General features: G+C 41.9%; 2 protein-coding genes across 2 annotated transcripts; both read left to right on the forward strand.

Moving 5' to 3' along the window:
- The first annotated feature begins 2,654 nt into the window (after window positions 1-2,654).
- LOC120952169 (nose resistant to fluoxetine protein 6-like) lies at window positions 2,655-7,662 on the forward strand. The gene is made up of 10 exons (XM_040371348.2): window positions 2,655-2,890; window positions 3,011-3,309; window positions 5,217-5,379; window positions 5,460-5,776; window positions 5,854-6,026; window positions 6,129-6,297; window positions 6,364-6,557; window positions 6,631-6,775; window positions 6,859-7,188; window positions 7,268-7,662. The coding sequence occupies exons 1-10, from the start codon at window positions 2,788-2,790 to the stop codon at window positions 7,502-7,504; spliced, it is 2,130 nt and encodes a 709-aa protein (XP_040227282.2). The 5' UTR covers window positions 2,655-2,787; the 3' UTR covers window positions 7,505-7,662.
- A 1,022-nt stretch (window positions 7,663-8,684) lies between these two features.
- On the forward strand, window positions 8,685-14,375 carry LOC120952168 (nose resistant to fluoxetine protein 6-like). Its single transcript, XM_040371347.2, has 11 exons — window positions 8,685-8,833; window positions 8,990-9,300; window positions 10,047-10,209; window positions 10,299-10,430; window positions 10,511-10,695; window positions 10,791-10,963; window positions 11,122-11,290; window positions 11,531-11,724; window positions 12,738-12,882; window positions 13,005-13,334; window positions 13,526-14,375. The coding sequence occupies exons 1-11, from the start codon at window positions 8,746-8,748 to the stop codon at window positions 13,799-13,801; spliced, it is 2,166 nt and encodes a 721-aa protein (XP_040227281.2). The 5' UTR covers window positions 8,685-8,745; the 3' UTR covers window positions 13,802-14,375.
- Window positions 14,376-17,111: the final 2,736 nt, after the last annotated feature.

The following is a 17,111-nucleotide window of genomic DNA, read 5'->3' on the forward strand; positions in this document are numbered from 1 at the left end:
CATGTCTACCATTTTAAATTTTGTACAATAAAAATCTTTTCTATAAAAAAAAACCATAATAATAATGTATTAACGCCAACAGAAAGGCAATAAAACCAGTTTTACTTTCAGTATGACGTAAGCATATAACACGTGTTGTTAGTGCACTATACATCGACATAAGTAACCATAACCAGTTATTGAGCATTCAAGGTCGGCAGTGTTTGTTTGGTGCGTATATCCTTTCATCTTAAACGAGAGTATTTCATTACCAAAAAGTCCGATTAGCAAAGTTGTTGTTCGATCGGCTTTCAATGCCAGTAATAAGTTAAATTTTACTTATAATTATTGAGTTTGAATTTCATTGTCTTATCGGTTTATTGCAAATGTATTTATGAAAATCCATGTTTATCATTGTTTTGTGGACATTATTACGATTTATTTCGAAAGAAGATTTACATCAACCAATACTTGAATGCTTCAATTCAATGTATTCATACTCTAATTGATGTATAAAAAATTGAGATATAACGCCATAAAAAGTTTGTTATTTGTAAACTCGACCGTATCGATCCATTCGATTCCTGGTAACCTCCACCCACCAAATAACCTTGAACCTGCGACAATTTCTTTCAATTATGCTACCGAGCTGCCTTCTTATCCAATCGACTGCTGCACATCGAATAACTGTCATTTTCCTTGATTAAACTGGCACCCGCGCGCTTTCCCCTATCCCTTTGCAGGAAAACAACGGCCTGCACTAGCGGTCGTAACAGTTCGCTGCAATGGAAGGAGCGTCGAATGAATGACGTTGATGCAGGTTGCATGTTCACAGTCATAAGCGAGTGCGGCGTGGCGTAGGTTCGACGACCGAGTGTGCACTTCTCTGCAACGATCGTGCACATTCAAAGCAGGAACTGCAACCGGTTCGTACGTTACTCGCGATGCTAAGATACGCGGCGGTGCTGTTCACTGTTTTTCTGCTCAAACTCCCGCTTCTTCAGCTGATGAAGATCCGTCACTCACGGATGGATGGGTCCCACAAACCGACCGCACTGTAATGAACGTCCCGCATCAGGCGAAGCACTGCAAGGTGTGGTTTTACATTTCACAGATTAAAACACATCCGTTCTCGACAAAATGTTACGGCGTCTCCGTCGTATTGAAATGCGAAAAAAAAAACAAAAGACAACTACACCGGTAAGAATAAAAGTGATTTGTTCTAGTCCTGAATGCGACCATCATTCATCTTCCCTCACAAAACACATCACGTACTGACTGTGACACCGTTTTTTGTTTTCCCTTCTTGTTGCATTCCTTTTCACCTGCGGAAAACCGGGGGTACAACACAAGAACAACATCAACACAACACGTAAAACAAAGTATGTGTGTGTGTTTGCATCCTTCTTCCTCCGTGGTGAAAATGCGGTAGGAACGCTGTGTACGTGAACGCTTTGCAATGCACTGTCGGAAAATTGTCATCACAGTACGTGCTCTTGACGATTGTCCTCGCAAACCGCACCAAAGCAAAGCGCAATGGAATGGGAGTGCACTAGTTTGTTTCGCTTCTGCAACGACTGCACCGAGCAGAAAAGGATGAGTTTTGCATCCGTTTCTGGTTTGTCTGCAATTAAAAGCGAGCGAATGTGGAACAGTGGTTTGGAGGTGTGATTTACATCGAATTCAATCGCAACAATTTTAAAACACGCTGCTGCGGTACGGGCAAGAGTTTTGCACGTGTGCTGGTGGGTGGTGCCGTTGCAACCGATAGCAATTAGATTTGCTTTTCCGAATACAAACAGTAACGCTGTAGTGGAAACCGTTTCCTTAATGACTTTGTATCTAGTTTCATAGGGAAGTGGAGATTTTTTTAATTCATTTTTGCTCAGAGAATGTCCATTTGATGGCCTAAACTATTATTTAAAAAATATATATTTCATGCTATGCTTAATTGCATTTCTTTAGCCTTCGTTATCCCAACAACTTGTACACCGGCATACTTATGATTTATTGTTTGGCCTTTGCATTGAGTAATCCGAATTTAAGTACGGAAAATATGATAGATTCAAGATTTGAAATCAAAACTACTGTAATGTAGGATAAGAACCACAGATTACATTTGTATAACTCACTGTAAAAAGAACAAACGAAAAATGTATAAAGTAGATTGAGTAAGAAAAAAACACTTTAGTATTGTATGACAACCACCAAACCATGCTCGTCATTTTAAAAATATTGATTGAATGATTCAGATACTCGGTAAGTATATTTCTGTGGTTTTTCCACACATGTTTTTTTCATGTTTGTTTACCACCCGTTTCGATTTCGTATTTTATGAAAGGTAAATCAAATTTCACTTTATTTGTTTAAATTTATGCATCGAATATTTTTATGCGTGGAATATTCTGCTAAAAACCTATACCAATGGAACCGGCATCCGTCATTGGCGTCACACGCACATCTGTCCAATAATATCTCGCCATGCCCGCGACCAAAGCACATAAGGTCCGAAAAACTCACACTTTTAGCATTTCATCCCCATCGCTTTAGCAAAGAAAATCGTGTTTAGGATCACGCAGAAGGCTGGTTCACATTGAACCAGACCCGCCGTTCGATGATATGTCATTCACCACGAGATGCTGCCGAACGCTTGCCGGCACGGTTAAAGCACCCGATCGCCGAAAATTTGCGTTCAGTTTAGATTTTGTCGCGATCGCGGCTGGAACGCACGCACCCAGTATCTAACGGGTTGGAACCGACCGAACCGGACTGAACCGAACAGAACCGGGCTGTAGAGGAAGTGGCAGGATGTCGAACCGATTTGGACGGTTGTGGTTTACGGTTTCCATCGCGTGTGTCGCAGCCGCTGTGGGTGCCGTGAGCAGCGAAAGTGATTTACGGGCTCTAGAATGTGCGTTCTTTTCTCTTCTCTCTTTGTGATAACCGACCTGTTTAGCCATTATTTGGAGTGATTTAGCAAAATTTCAAACTTTCCAAAGGTCCTTATTCTAAGTGTATGCTCTCGTTCCAGTGTCGGAGTACTGGCGGATGCCACGCGTGTTCAAGTATGATGATTACGATATCTGCCTAAACGATAATCCCACCATTCCCTCGGTATACTGCGTAGTAAAGGCAGTCATACGACCGGACAACAGCTCCGAAGTGTGGGGTTTGATCGAGCGGATATCGAGCAAGTGGAAGATTAAGCTTAACCATGCCCATCTCGATCGTGGTGTTTGCGTACGCGACTGCGAAATGCGGCTGCAGCGCTTATCCGGCCGGCTAAACGACAGTGAACTGCTCGTACCCAAGTTCAACACCAGCTACCGGGTAAATAAAATTACATTTCCATATTGTTTTCCGCCATTCGAATGTATGAATCTTTCGGTGGATAGAACCACCGGGCACTAACCCTTCATGTACAATGTGTATAAATTAATTATTTCATTCTAATATTTGCATAATCTTCTGTTCATCATAACGAGTTTCATAACTCAAAAAGTAAGTTGTGGAAAATTTTATCACAATCGGGATTCCAACAAAGAAATAGATTCTTTGTACTTTATTTGTTAGAATACAGTTAGCAGCTATACCTGCCAAATAATCATTACTTTATGGAAAACCAGCTTTAATTCAATAATTTATTTTGTTTACACATATTTGGTTTTCACAATAATTCAATTGGCATGATTATATTTTAAAGTTATTAATTCAACTCAATTCAATTCAATTCAAGAATATAATGTAGTTGACCCATCGTAAATTCTCAACAAAAGGTTAATTTTGCTCAAAACGGCATGCCAGATGCTTCTGTCGCTATGCTCACAATGCGTAACGATGATAATGATGATACCTCAGACGTATCGCTTAGGAAAAGCTCATAATTAATTAGGCAACCGGCACATTAGCGTACTTTGAATTACAGGTCACGATTGTGGCGATCGTTTCGGAATCAGTTCAAGGTTTGTCTGCTTGCGGTTCTCCGCTAGCCACCGAAGGTTCAATAGATGAAGTGACAACACAAAACAGTCAAACCGTTACGATTCCAGTTTTTAACACTTTTGCTCTTTGTCGCCATATTACAGCTGGAGCGAATGAAAGAGCAACGAATCTAGGCGCAAAACAAATAAACCTCGAACTTACTCGTCCAAATAATGGTGGACTTAACAAACAAAACCGGGTGCACGGGATATTCAACGCGTCGGAATTTACTAAGGCACAGCCCGAAATTATTTCCCCCGAATAGAAACCAGTTTGCCACAATATTTAACATTATTGGTCCGCGGTCACCACCGCATTCGGATTGCAACGCATATTCTATCACGTTTTGGTTTTGAACGGAATCCAGACCTCCGAGGTTGAAAGGGAAATTAACTTCAAAACCTGTATTCGATATGCGTGGATGTGTCGGTGGTATCGGTTTTGCGAAAACGAGCATCACGTTCGATTCTTCGTACGATTCCGGTTCATTCTTTCCCATCAACAAGGTGTCTTCCGATTTCTGACTGATCAAAGCACCCGGTTAACACAGGCTAATGTTTTAGAACATCGGCCTAGCAGCTCCCCCTAAGCGTGGCATAAATTAAATGTTACCACGAACAATCTTTACGACGAACTATCTGATCGACGTCATTTTAGGGCCAATTGGTTGTTATTCCAGTCTCAGCAAGGGCCTATCATGAGTTAAGTATATTTTAGCTAACGCCTTGACATTGTCGTTTTGAATGGGTCAGCAACCGACTGACAATCTGCTGTGACCCAGAAGGTAGCTTCTGCTGCGACTGTTCAGCTAGTGTTGATTGTGTGTGTGTATCTGTATCTTTATATTTCCGGTTTATTAAAATCTTGCTCATCCGTTGTCAAAAGCGCTGTAGTAGGCCTTGGTTGAACAAACGCGGCAGACATAAACTGCGTGTTGTTTCAACCGTGAAAAGAGAGTTTGACATTTCGCACCAGTTTTTTAACCCGAATTCCCTCGATGCAAAAAAGCGAGAAAAGGCGGTTTGGTGAGCTTTATATAATTTTACGGTGATGGAGACTCAACATCTTGACATTGAAAATGATCATAATCGGCATAGATTACCATACGATATGCAGACGAAAGAAAGGCCTTACTCCACATCAACAACTGGCATTGACTATGATAAAATCGAAACAATGAGTGGAAGGAAGTCCCCAAAGTGGAAAGAATTCCGCAACACATAATAATAAGTAACTTTTCTTCTTGTACATGAAAGTATACTTTCAAACCAGGGACATTCAGAGATATTGATCATTATCGACAAAACTATTCTGATTTATTGGAGAAGTGTGTCAACATAGAGCTGTCGGAAGAATTCGGGCTGAAGGCGCAGACAGAAATAGAATATTGCGATAGCAATACAGTATCCTATCCAATAGGTAAGAGTGTCATTAATTATAGGTTAAAATAAAAATCTATTAAAAAAAAAACATAACCTTTCATGTCCATTTTTTCCTAGATTGGTTAGAAATAACGTTTATAGTGGTGATACTGGCAATAGCAGGCATTGTGTTTACCTCCAGTATGTACGATTTCCGATGCAAAACGACGCACGGGCTTGACCATTACAGACAGGACCTGCCGTCCACGAGGCAGATGTATCTGGTGTCCTTTTCAATCATCCGAAACTGGTACCGCATCACATCGCGAGGGGACGATCAACTTAGCCACGATTTGCGCTACATTCACACCATTCGCATGATCGTCTTTATGGGAGTTACCTTAGGCCACGTGGTGTTCTACGCTCAGCCTAGAACGGCACTAACCATCGAAAGCGTACGTATGCACGCGCGGGTGTATGCAATATTTGACATGATTTCATTCAACTGCTTCCCAATCTCTTACCATTCTAGCGTTACAGCGACCTTTCGACTATGATAGTAATCAATGGTACCCAGATTGTGACGACGTTTTTCGCAATCAGTGCCATGCTGCTGGTGCTGTTCTTCATGCAAAAAGTAGAAGAGACAAAGAAAAAGGTCGGCATTGCGGAAATATTCATCATTTCCGTTGCTCGTTACGTTCGGTAAGAACCTATTCCTCTTAGGAACGCTAATTCCGATGTTGGTAACTTAAGCTAAACCTTCCTTGCTTGCTTCCATGATGCCTACAATCATTGGCAACATAGACTAACTCCTGTGTACGCGTTCGTGATGCTCTTCGAGGCCACCTGGGTGGTGCGGCTGGCTGATGGACCACTGTGGCAGAAGGGCTTTGAAACTGGCCGATCGTACTGCCGCAAGAACTGGTGGGTTAATCTACTCTACATCAACAATTACTACAAAGTCGACGAACCGGTAAGCGCCGATCAAGAATTCGGAAAGCAAACAATAAAATTTGACATTTTATTTCACTATTCACAGTGCATGCTCCATACGTGGTACTTAGCAGCCGATTTCCACCTCTTTGTGTACGGACTTGTGCTGTGTGCAGTGATTGCCCGCTTCCCGAAAGTGCGGAACGCACTGCTGGGAACGTTGCTGGTGCTGAGCTACCTGGCAACTGCCGCCATCATCTATCTGAAGGAATATGATGCCATACCGATTTTTGCAGCAGAGTACGCGACTAACAATCCAATCCAATAAGGAAAAAATGTAAAACAAGCATGCCCATTCTCACTTTCGTTACAGACAAATCCGGTACTTCTTCTGGTACTGGGATGTGTATCGGGATGCCTACGTCCCGTCGCATATGTATCTGGTGAATTATACGTTCGCGATCGCTTGCGCATTTTATTACATGCACTTGGCAAAAACACGAACCAATTACCACTGGGTAAGTCGTCATGTCATTGTGGAACAAAATTAAACGCTTTAATGCTTCTTATCTTTCCTGCATGCCTCTTTGTCATTCAACAGCTTATTAAGGTCGGCTGGTTTGCAACCTACCTAATGATTCCGGCACTGTTTGCTATGGGTTACTTCTTTTATCACTACGATTTTGCGACTCCTTCGTTGTGGATGGCACTTCTGTTCCCGTTCATACGTCTGCTGTACAGTGCGATCATCTTCATTGGAGGAGTTGGCCTATCCTTTAGATTTTTGAAACTGTTGACCCGACTATCAGATATCCCATTCCATACGATCATCGGAAGGCTTACCTACAGCGCCTATTTGTGTCATTTGTGTCTGATTAAGATGTCCTTGTTTAACACCAGGAGCTTCTTCCGTTACGAATTGATTGATATTGTAAGTATATTTGATACATTTTGCTTTAAATGCAACATCATCTCATCAACTACGAATCTTCTGATCATCTGTTCGACAGGGTGCCATTTGGGCAGCTTCCATGTTGCTTTCCTATCTCGTGGCTTGGGTACTCTGTCTCGTGCTGGAGTCACCGTTCATGGCACTGCAGAGGCAGCTCTTTAAACGTCATTCGCGATCGTCAGATGAAACGGATCACTCGTCTAGTGCAGGGGACAATGGAATCGACAATACCTACTGTGAACATCCCGATGAGAAAAGCTATAAGCCGAATGTGATTTTCAGTCAACGATTTTAGCTGCTAACACGAGTGCTATTGAAACAATTGCCATTTTAGAGATAGTTTAGTAGTGTCCGAAGCTTAAAATGCCGTTGTAACTTGAACTGGATAGCATAGAAGTTAATGAAGTTTAAGAAGTTAATGAAAAGTTACAATAAACCGTCATCAACCAGTTATCACTACAATTTATTTATTTTAGATTACAAAGATAATTTGAATGACATACTTGGAAGCTAAAAAATGGATAATTCTCGTACAAAAACTTTAAAATCATTATAATTTTTAAAAAATTGAAGCTTCACATAAGTTACTTATTTCATAATTCATTGGTGAAATAGGTGCATCATTTTTATCTTTTCCTGAATAGGTGACATCATTTTTATCATTTCCTGTTTAATCAATCAAAAACAATTGAACAGTTGAACAATCAATCACGATCTACAGCTAATTGAAAAAAAACAGGTCAATGCTCACCATTTGGTAATATTACATTACGATTAATACTGTTTATGATATCCAAGCGACCTCCCAAAACGTACACCACGACACATTACCGGATCGTAAGTTCGTATGCCTTACTACACCACGCACGGCCGAATCGGTATCTGTTACAAAATTTCGTAATGACGTTTTGCTTGTGCGCATCCTCCCCGTCCTTTGGGCTGACACACCAACGTTCAACAAACTCGAAACTTAACTCTTGCCGCGTCGCGAATGTGACAAACTTCCCGGCTCTGGTTCAGTGAAAAAAGAGGTGGGATAATATTAAGGGTGTAAAACTCATTACCCAATTTCGATCGTGTCTGGCCTCGGTACAATAAACCATAGTAGCCCCATACGTGAGAAGAAAAACGGTGGCTTACGATTGTGAAACGGCTCAATAAAACATATAAAAACATTGCGCTTTTCCTTTCACTGCGGTCCGGCCAAGTACAGGGCTGTTTAACGCAGTTCGGCTCGGAAGACCTCCTTCTCGCGATGCGTCGACTCCCGACTCCATTCTCTTTGGTGTTGCGTTCTCTCGTTTCTACCGATTATCTGTTTCTTTTTGTCCGGCGCAAACTGTACGGATGGCTTTGTTTATCATTCGGTGCTGCCCTTGGGGTAGGACATCCAGCTTATGACGTCACGAAGCGGTAATAGAGCGTCATCTAGCCATCAGGATCGCCCCAAAAAGTAGTAGCGACAAGTCGAGCCGCTAGCAGGCAAGTCGTCGTCCACCAGACGGCGTGCAACTGTTAATCGGAAAAGACGTGATCATGGTCTCGATCATGAAACTGCTGATAGTGCTGGTGTGCAGTGTCCTGTGCTGCACCGGGTGGGTGCAATGTGCCGAGGAATTCAACAGTAAGTTCGATGAAGTGATCGGTGACTCTGATAGAAAGTGATTGTGATGCTGGGATTGCCGAACAAAACTAGTGATGTAATGGGTTTCGGTTTGCGGCCCACAATAAATTAAACCCGCGATTTTTACACCTTTTTTGTGGGTTCTATCGTTTCCAGTGACACAGTACCGGCTGATGCCGCGAGTGTTTCATTTCGACGACTATGATGAGTGTCTTCGAGACGATCCGTCCGTGCCGGATGTTTACTGCATGGTTAAGGCCGTAGTGCAACCGAACGCATCCTCCCCCGCTTGGAACGTAATTGCAGACTTCTCCAGCAACTGGAAGCAGCACCTCAACCACGCACATCTGGACCGTGGGCTTTGTCTCAGCGGTTGCATCCGATTGCTGGACGAGCTGGAGCGCGCTAACGTCACGCAGCAGGAGCTGCATTCGTTGATCGTACCGAAATTTCAGATCGATTTCCCGGTAAATATGCATGTGATCAAGTAGTGATAGTGACCGTACTAGTTCAACGGGTGCGCGAATTTTGTAAAGAAAAAAAGTCCACACCAAACTACACAGCGCTTACAAGGACATTGCAGTTGTTTTGAATGTGTCAATGAGTGTGACCGCTCGAAAAGCACGTTCTATAAATTGTGTTATTTAAAGACTTTGGACAATAATCTTCGTTGGAAACAAGTTATTTTGGTGAATGTCAGCATCATCGAGTGCAGTGTCAAGCGAGTTAATTTAATGTTGCTTTGTTTACATGGCAGTTTTGTGCAGAGTGATCATTTAAAGTGCCTACAGCAAAGCACATCTCTGCGTAGTTTGTTATTTCAAATTTGACGAGTGTATTTCAAGCGTTGAATGATATTGAGAGATATTGTGGAAAAAGAGTAGTCGTAGATAATAGTTAAGGAATGAAAGTGTTAGAAACCGAGAGAGAAAGAAATTTTATTTTGGCTTGCAATAATTTTGTTTTAAAATTGTATCTAATTTCATGAGCGTAAAATCATTGTTTTTTTTTTGCAGAAAAAAACGCGAAAGAATTGAATGTTTTGGTTTCTTTTCTTTGACTGGAATTATTAATCGATTCTCATGAATAAAGAAACCATTCGACCATAAAGCAAAAAGCAAACAACCTTGCAGGACTAATGAAATAGATTATCCCTCCACTCACACTATGCTCTCAATTTGATGTTAATGTACGGTCATTTACGCCATTGCAGTACATCATCAAGAACGGCACGTTTCGGGACGTGGACACGTATCGTCGCAACTACTCGGAGCTGTTTGCGAAGTGCATCAACTACGAGCTGCAGCAGAAGCATGGATTGCGTGCTTATACAGAAATCGAGTACTGCGACAGCAACCGGGAATCGTATCCGATCGGTAGTGTAGCCCCCGCACCCTCAATGTCTGCCTTGTTAGCAATTTCCCTAACCTTTACCATCCTGCCACTGTCGTCCTTATGTTTGAAGATAATTTGGAAATCGCTTTTCTGGTCGTACTGGCCATGCTGCTGCTGGTGGTGTTTTCCTCTAGCTGGTACGATCATCGCTGCAAGCAGGACCACGGATTAGACCACTACCGCAAGGAACTGTCAAGCAAAGGTACTTTAATTAATGCATCAGCGCGTTTACTAACGATAGGCATCGATTGACAAAAATCCATTATATTCCCGCTACCGCAGCCGCCATGGTGCTGGTGTCTTTCTCCATCATCCGCAACTGGTATCGGTTGACGTCCCGAGGCGATGATTCGCTCAGCCGCTCGATACGATACATCCACGCGGTAAGGTTTATGATTTTCATGATGATCAACATGGGACATAACATCCTTTACGCACAGCCCCGAACGGCCATGACTATCGAGCGGGTAAGCCACGGTACAAAGAAGCAGACTGCGGATATAAATGTGACCGGATTATTTGCGGGATTTCCTTTCCTTTGCGCCCATTACTTTAATTACAGAAATTCAGCGAAGTTGATTCGATGATTGTTGCCAACGGTTCGCACATTGTTACCACGTTCTTCGTCATCAGTGCGCTTATGCTGGTCCTGTCGCTGGTAACCAAACTGGAACAGACAGGGCGGAAAATAGGATTCCTTGAAATCATTATGATTTCAATCGCTCGCTACGTTCGGTACGCAAAACTTGTCAATTTATGTTTGCCCTTTTCCCCTCGGGGAGACGCCGTTTTTCTTGGTACATTTTCGGCCACAAACAACATATTCCCACGCAAACGTTTTCTATGTACTAATTCCCTTACTCTTGCTTCTTTTTTTGTCATTTATGAATCAGTCTTACGCCCGTGTATGCTTTCATAATGTTTTTGGAAGCAACTTGGCTCGTGCGATATCTTGACGGTCCCCTGTGGCGCAAAGGATTCGAGACAGGACGCACGTACTGTCGCAAACACTGGTGGGTCAATCTGCTTTACATCAACAATTATTACGCTACAGATGAACCGGTAAGTAGCGCTTTTCTGAACTTAATTTCTTAATTTAATCATCTTTTCTGTACAATTTTACACACAATCGATACCAACAATCATTGAAAAATGACAAAAGCAACACATCAAGCACTCTGCTTTACGCCATGCAGATAAGGGGCAGCATGTTGATTAGATCACGTTTTTACGATCAAGTAGCTCAATCTTGGCAATCGTATTGTTAACGAAATTTTACAATTGCTCTCATCTTTCGTGCAGTGCATGCAACACACCTGGTACCTGGCAGCCGATTTCCACATGTTCGTTTACGGCCTGGTAGTGTGTGCTGTGGTACTACGCTTTCCCAAATACCGGACGTACATACTTTCCTTTCTGCTGCTGGTCTGCACGATGATTGCTGCCGTCGTGGTGTACGTGAACGAATACGAAGCTGTGACGGTTTTACCACCGGAGTAAGTTTTAAATTGAACGTTTTCGTATTAATTAGATTCATCCCAGCCGACCAAGAAATGGGCACAGTTAAGCACGCAAGCTGGGATAATTGTTCTCTTTCGATATTTGTGTGTATTGTTACTATAAATTCAGTTATCTTTCAAATCATAACATCTACTATACAGAACAGTTGTTTTACATTTCTACTAAAAAATATTTAGTTTCAATACCTAGAATGTTCATTGGTGGATTTTGAGGAACATTAAGATTTTTTACGACATGCGAAAGCTTTTCAGTGTAATTAACCATTTAAATACTATCAAAAAGCCCTTTTTATGTATTACAGTTACACATTTTAGAGTTGTTTTACTAATTAAATCAATAATGTACTTTGATTGCTGTATTTTTTTCATTTTCTATTAATTTATCCTACAACAATGTTTGTGGCCTCGTTATCACTATACCTCATTAAATATCCTTGCCTTTAAAAGATTCTCTACCAGTACCAGTATTTTTAGTTCGGTTAAATAAACAACAAATGTTATTTATCGAGTTAACTTCAGCGTACTCTTTCAAGTCATTTCTGATTATAAAACTCCAAATCGCTTATTTTTCAAAATACGTCTTCCTAGCGTCTTCTATCATGCCGTAAATGTGTAACATAAGAGTCCCATTATACAGTGTCATCAAAATTAAACTTGACTAAAACAGATTGACTAAAATAACACAAGTTATCACAGTACAATTTTTGTTTTGTCCTTCCCTCAAACGAAAAAACTATTAAAGCAAAAAACGTTTACTTTTGAAAAAGACATTTAACGAAATTCATTTATCTATGTTAATCAAGCAATGACGCCATTATTGCATTGCATTTCTATTCTAATACATATTAAATACATACTAATTACAATGTAGTGTTTTTCCCATTCCTCTTGGGAGAACAAAATCGCTCATGTCGTACTATACGTGTTCCGAGCCCCACCTGCAACACTTAAGTAACCATATCCGTTTTGTGCACCTTTTCCCCCACAAGACCGCTCAGATTTTTCTACTGGTACTGGGACATGTATCACGGAACGTACCTGCCGACGCACATGTACCTGGTCAATTACACGGCTGCCATCATGGGCTCCTTCTACATGCTCCATCTGCAGAGCAAGAACTTCAAAACTCCAAAGGTAACGCACACCACAGCTCGTAGCAATGCTGGACCGTGTAGATGTTTGAATTACGCTGTGCGTACATTTGCCACCATTGTGTCACCTTGTTTTTGCGTCCTGTGTTCTTTCCCCGCCGACAGATGTTTTCATTACTGTGGTTGCTTGGCGTGCTGGCCATACCGGGAACGTTTGTAGCCGGGTACTTCATCTACAGCAACCTGTTCGACACACCGTCCGTGTGGATGGCGCTTGTCTTCCCGCTCGGTCGCATATTCTACACCGCGCTCATGTTCCTGCTCACCATCGGTTTCATCTTCCGCGCCAGCAAGCCGGTCCTGCGGCTGCTCAACATTCACTTCTTCGGTATCCTCGGACGCCTTACGTACTGTGCGTACCTGTGTCACTTTTTCATCACGCGGGCCACCTCGTTCGGCACCAGACGGTTGGCAAATCTGGGCGTGTTTGAGATGGTAAGTAAGGCTCGGAAGGTAAAATCAACCGTTCGCAGAAACAATTACTATCACAAGGACCGACATGGATGCTGCCACTCGTGTAAGGTGTTACGCACTTCTTTCTCGCTCTCCCGCTATTCACTCTGCATGTGCATATTTCATAATGTACTTATTTTTGCTGTTGTTGTGTCTTTCCTTCATACGCACAGAACACCTCCAGTTGGTCGACACTCGTAATGTCGTACGTTTTCGGTTGGATGCTCTGTCTGATGCTTGAATCTCCGTTTATTGCTCTGCAGAAGATTCTGTTCGAGAGCCTGCATCGCAACAGCAGATCGAACAACACTGAAAGCAATCAGCATCTACAGGAGAACGTTCCAACGCCGTCCACATTTCTTGGAGCCAATGGGAAGTCTGCGAAGGACGATGTAGAATCTTACACAAACTCTACGGCACAGCAGACGGCAGCTTTAAGCGTGCATTGAAGCAGGATTGAACATGTAAAGTGTTTGACAGTTCTACTCATACCAAATCAAATATCTGCGTGAGCGAGGAACTACGCTTAAGGCAGTGATAAGGGGTAACATGCAAGTGAAAAAGAAAATTCGTGCTTTTGGTTGTACTTCATTTCAACACGAGCTGTTACATCAAACGATAGGTGATTGATTTCCCCAATGGATAAACATGAGTTCCAGTGCAATCAAACTGTATGATGTCATTGTTCCACCATTTGTTTTCATGTGATTATCGGAGAATGATTAGAAATGTATTTAGAAAAGATTGATTGTACAGGAACTTATAGTTATCAATAGGAAAATTAAATAACCTCTACCAACAGATTGGTAGAAAAAAAAAAACATAATATTTCAGCATGTTCAAAAATACTTTTCAGCCAAAAGTTTCTTTATCACATTCACGCTCTCTCTTTTCACACATTCATCCGTAAAAAATGTGCGCAAATACTCATTGCTTCTATCAAATGCAATGGATTTGATACTGTATAGATTTCAATCCTAACTTTAATTTAGCTAATAATAAATATACATAATGCCTGCCCCACGCGTGGTTTGTGTTCATGCAAATACGAAAACTGAAAGAAAACATACACCCACACGGTGTTAAAATTGAAAATACTTTTTCACAGAAATAGCTTTCACTGACGTCAACAAAGCATCTATTAAAAATGATTGCATTCTAAAATCAATTAAGCATACTGCAGTGCAATGCACCATCCTTTCCTCCGGTTTTCCTCATTCCGGTCCGTTGAATTCACTTAAACCAGCGAGGTCACGACCGTAATCATCCTGCTGCAAAGAGGTCGCGCCCACAACAGTGCGTCTTCATTAAAACTCGTTAATTATGGGTTTCGATATTGTTCGGTTGGTGTTGTTTCTACTGCTTCTTCAGAGCCAGACCACTGCGACCACTCCACCCGACATACATCCTAATCGAAGAGCCATCCTGAGGGGCGGGTGTGCAGAACAAATATAACTAAGCAAAGCGCACAGCGCTACTGTTTGTCGTAAATAAAACTCCTCGCAGCAACAAAAAAACGTACATTCGCACATTCCCGCATTGCGGGACACTGGGAAATGGCAAAGGTCGCGCCGCTCAGGGGGCAAGGAATGAAATGGCGACCAACATTTGTGTGCGCTCTGCAAACCTTCTGTTACTGATCGAGGCACGTTGCAACTTAGGTAATCCTGCGATTTTGTGCGCCTCAAATGAAGGTGAGAAGAGAAGCATCTGTCCCGCCGCCGTGAGCCGGAATGCAAATAAAAAGTAAAAGCCCTCTCGGTACGGAGTGGCTAGCTTTCGGGGCTGGGTGGCAAAATTCACTACGGCAGAGGGTTTTAGCGATTTAAATGGATCACGGAAAGGTATGGGTCGGTGCGCTACGTCGCGTTCGTTGACGATGATGTAGCCTTAAAAATCCTTTGCTGATAGCCCGTTGAGATTTTTAAGCTTCCCTTAGTGAAAAGCAGCGTTGAGTAATGTTTTCCGTATGGTTTATTCAGTTTTATTTCACCTTTAGCGTAACGTTTGTTCCCAGCTCCCAGCTTGCTGTGCCGGCAAGCGCGTGGGGCATATTTTCTTGTTCGTTAAACCAAGCAACACAGAATATAAAACAACGTCCACCCGTAGCAATAACACCGCCAGTCACGCTACGCCGTCAACCTTGGAACCTTGCCGAAATGGATTCACGCACGAATCCGCACCAGAAAACCATCCGCGAAGGCACATCAATTGATACTCATCATTCCTTCTTCCTCCTCCTCCACAGGGCATGCTCGCTGCGTCCTCTCCAATGCGGCTGAACTACACGCGAAGGAGCAGAGCCACCCGAAATTGCACACGAACATCCTTGACTTTCGATCGGAAAATCGTGCCGAGGGAATTTTCCCGGAAATGTGCCTTCATTATTCGCACAACGATGACGCTGGAAGAGTAGTGGAAATACACAAAAAAACGACCAGCTTAAAGGTTTTTCGAGCACCTTGCCTCAGCCAGGAACGGGGTTGCAGGACGCGAACGCGAGAGCCATTTGCCAGAAAGTCATGAAAAGTAAATCTTCGTTTTGTTTTGCTTAACGAACCTGCAAAAATGATAAGCGTAGTTACACGGGCGGTGCTTTAGAATAAGCAAGCGATTTTTATGGCAATTGGGCTTTTTTGTGCACTCCTGGTACCTTCGCAGGACGGAGTATAATAAAGAATGGATATGATTCGCTGATGTGAAGTGATTCTTATCGTGTTTTTGTTTCTTTGCCTTGTGGTTGTGGCGTGTAGAGTTCTTTGTTTTCTGTAATCGCCCATGGGCGGAGGGTTTTAGGGTGTTAGGGCACAGACCGGCAAACTTTCAACACTGATGAACTTTGGCAGTGACTCATCGGAACCCTTTCAAACAGACACAATAATTGTGTTTGGCACACATTACAACGGCCTGCAGTAAATGGGAATGTTCCTTCCGATTATTTAACGTGCGTGAGTCATTAAGACTTTATGTAGAAAATCATATTGATTAGATTTTATCTTCCTTTATCACAATACAGATAGTCCCCATTATCGTCTGGTATGATAGCTGTAATATTCCATCATCTCTTATGCTCGCTAAAGTATCAATGGGGATTTTCAATTTTAAATAAAATCTGCAAGAAGTACGCGTTGTGCATGATGATGGCGAGTCCCATCTTATACCTTGATTAAGAGGAGCGATTGTAGCTTATACATAATGGATTAATAAAAACTTGTTAATGATGGAAATAAAACATATTTTAAGCATCAGTAGTTCTTTATTATTTTTTGTGAAGAGTGAACCCTATCTCAACACATAAGAACTGCTTTTATTTCTCTTGTAAACTAGATCGAGTTCATGAAATAGAATGTCATAAGTATATGGGAATAGGTTATTTAGAGCCATATTTGATTATTTTGATAACAACAGCATTACTTAAAGCAAGTAAAGCCACGATCTTTAAATTTATATAATATTAATCATGCGATTACCATCAGGACCGTCACAGGAAATTATTAAAAAACAGCAACGTATATTTTTGTGTGTTTCTACCGTATTTTCCAAGTACCCAAACTTTCATTCGGATCAAACGAAATGAGTAGCTACCCGATAAAAAAAACCCCAAGAAATCAATACCGGGTAGTAGGGTTTTGGGGCCGCAACTATTTTCATCCGACCATGACAACACGGTTAAAATATACAATGCAATGCCACGAAATTATTATGCTTTTCAATTTATAAAACCACTTTTTAGATTCATGGCAAAGTTTACACATTTCA

This window comes from Anopheles coluzzii, chromosome 2, assembly GCF_943734685.1.
Source record: "Anopheles coluzzii chromosome 2, AcolN3, whole genome shotgun sequence".
NCBI classification, from domain to species: Eukaryota; Metazoa; Arthropoda; class Insecta; order Diptera; family Culicidae; genus Anopheles; species Anopheles coluzzii.

Excerpts from the sequence above, each read along its gene's own strand:
- LOC120952169 (XM_040371348.2), top strand. The coding sequence starts at position 2,788 with ATGTCGAACCGATTTGGACGGTTGTGGTTTACGGTTTCCATCGCGTGT. Across the intron at positions 5,777-5,853 it reads CGGCACTAACCATCGAAAGC|CGTTACAGCGACCTTTCGAC; the intron begins GTACGTATGCAC and ends TTACCATTCTAG. Across the intron at positions 6,776-6,858 it reads CACGAACCAATTACCACTGG|CTTATTAAGGTCGGCTGGTT; the intron begins GTAAGTCGTCAT and ends GTCATTCAACAG.
- LOC120952168 (XM_040371347.2), top strand. The coding sequence starts at position 8,746 with ATGGTCTCGATCATGAAACTGCTGATAGTGCTGGTGTGCAGTGTCCTG. Across the intron at positions 8,834-8,989 it reads ATGTGCCGAGGAATTCAACA|TGACACAGTACCGGCTGATG; the intron begins GTAAGTTCGATG and ends TATCGTTTCCAG. Across the intron at positions 10,964-11,121 it reads TCAATCGCTCGCTACGTTCG|TCTTACGCCCGTGTATGCTT; the intron begins GTACGCAAAACT and ends TTTATGAATCAG.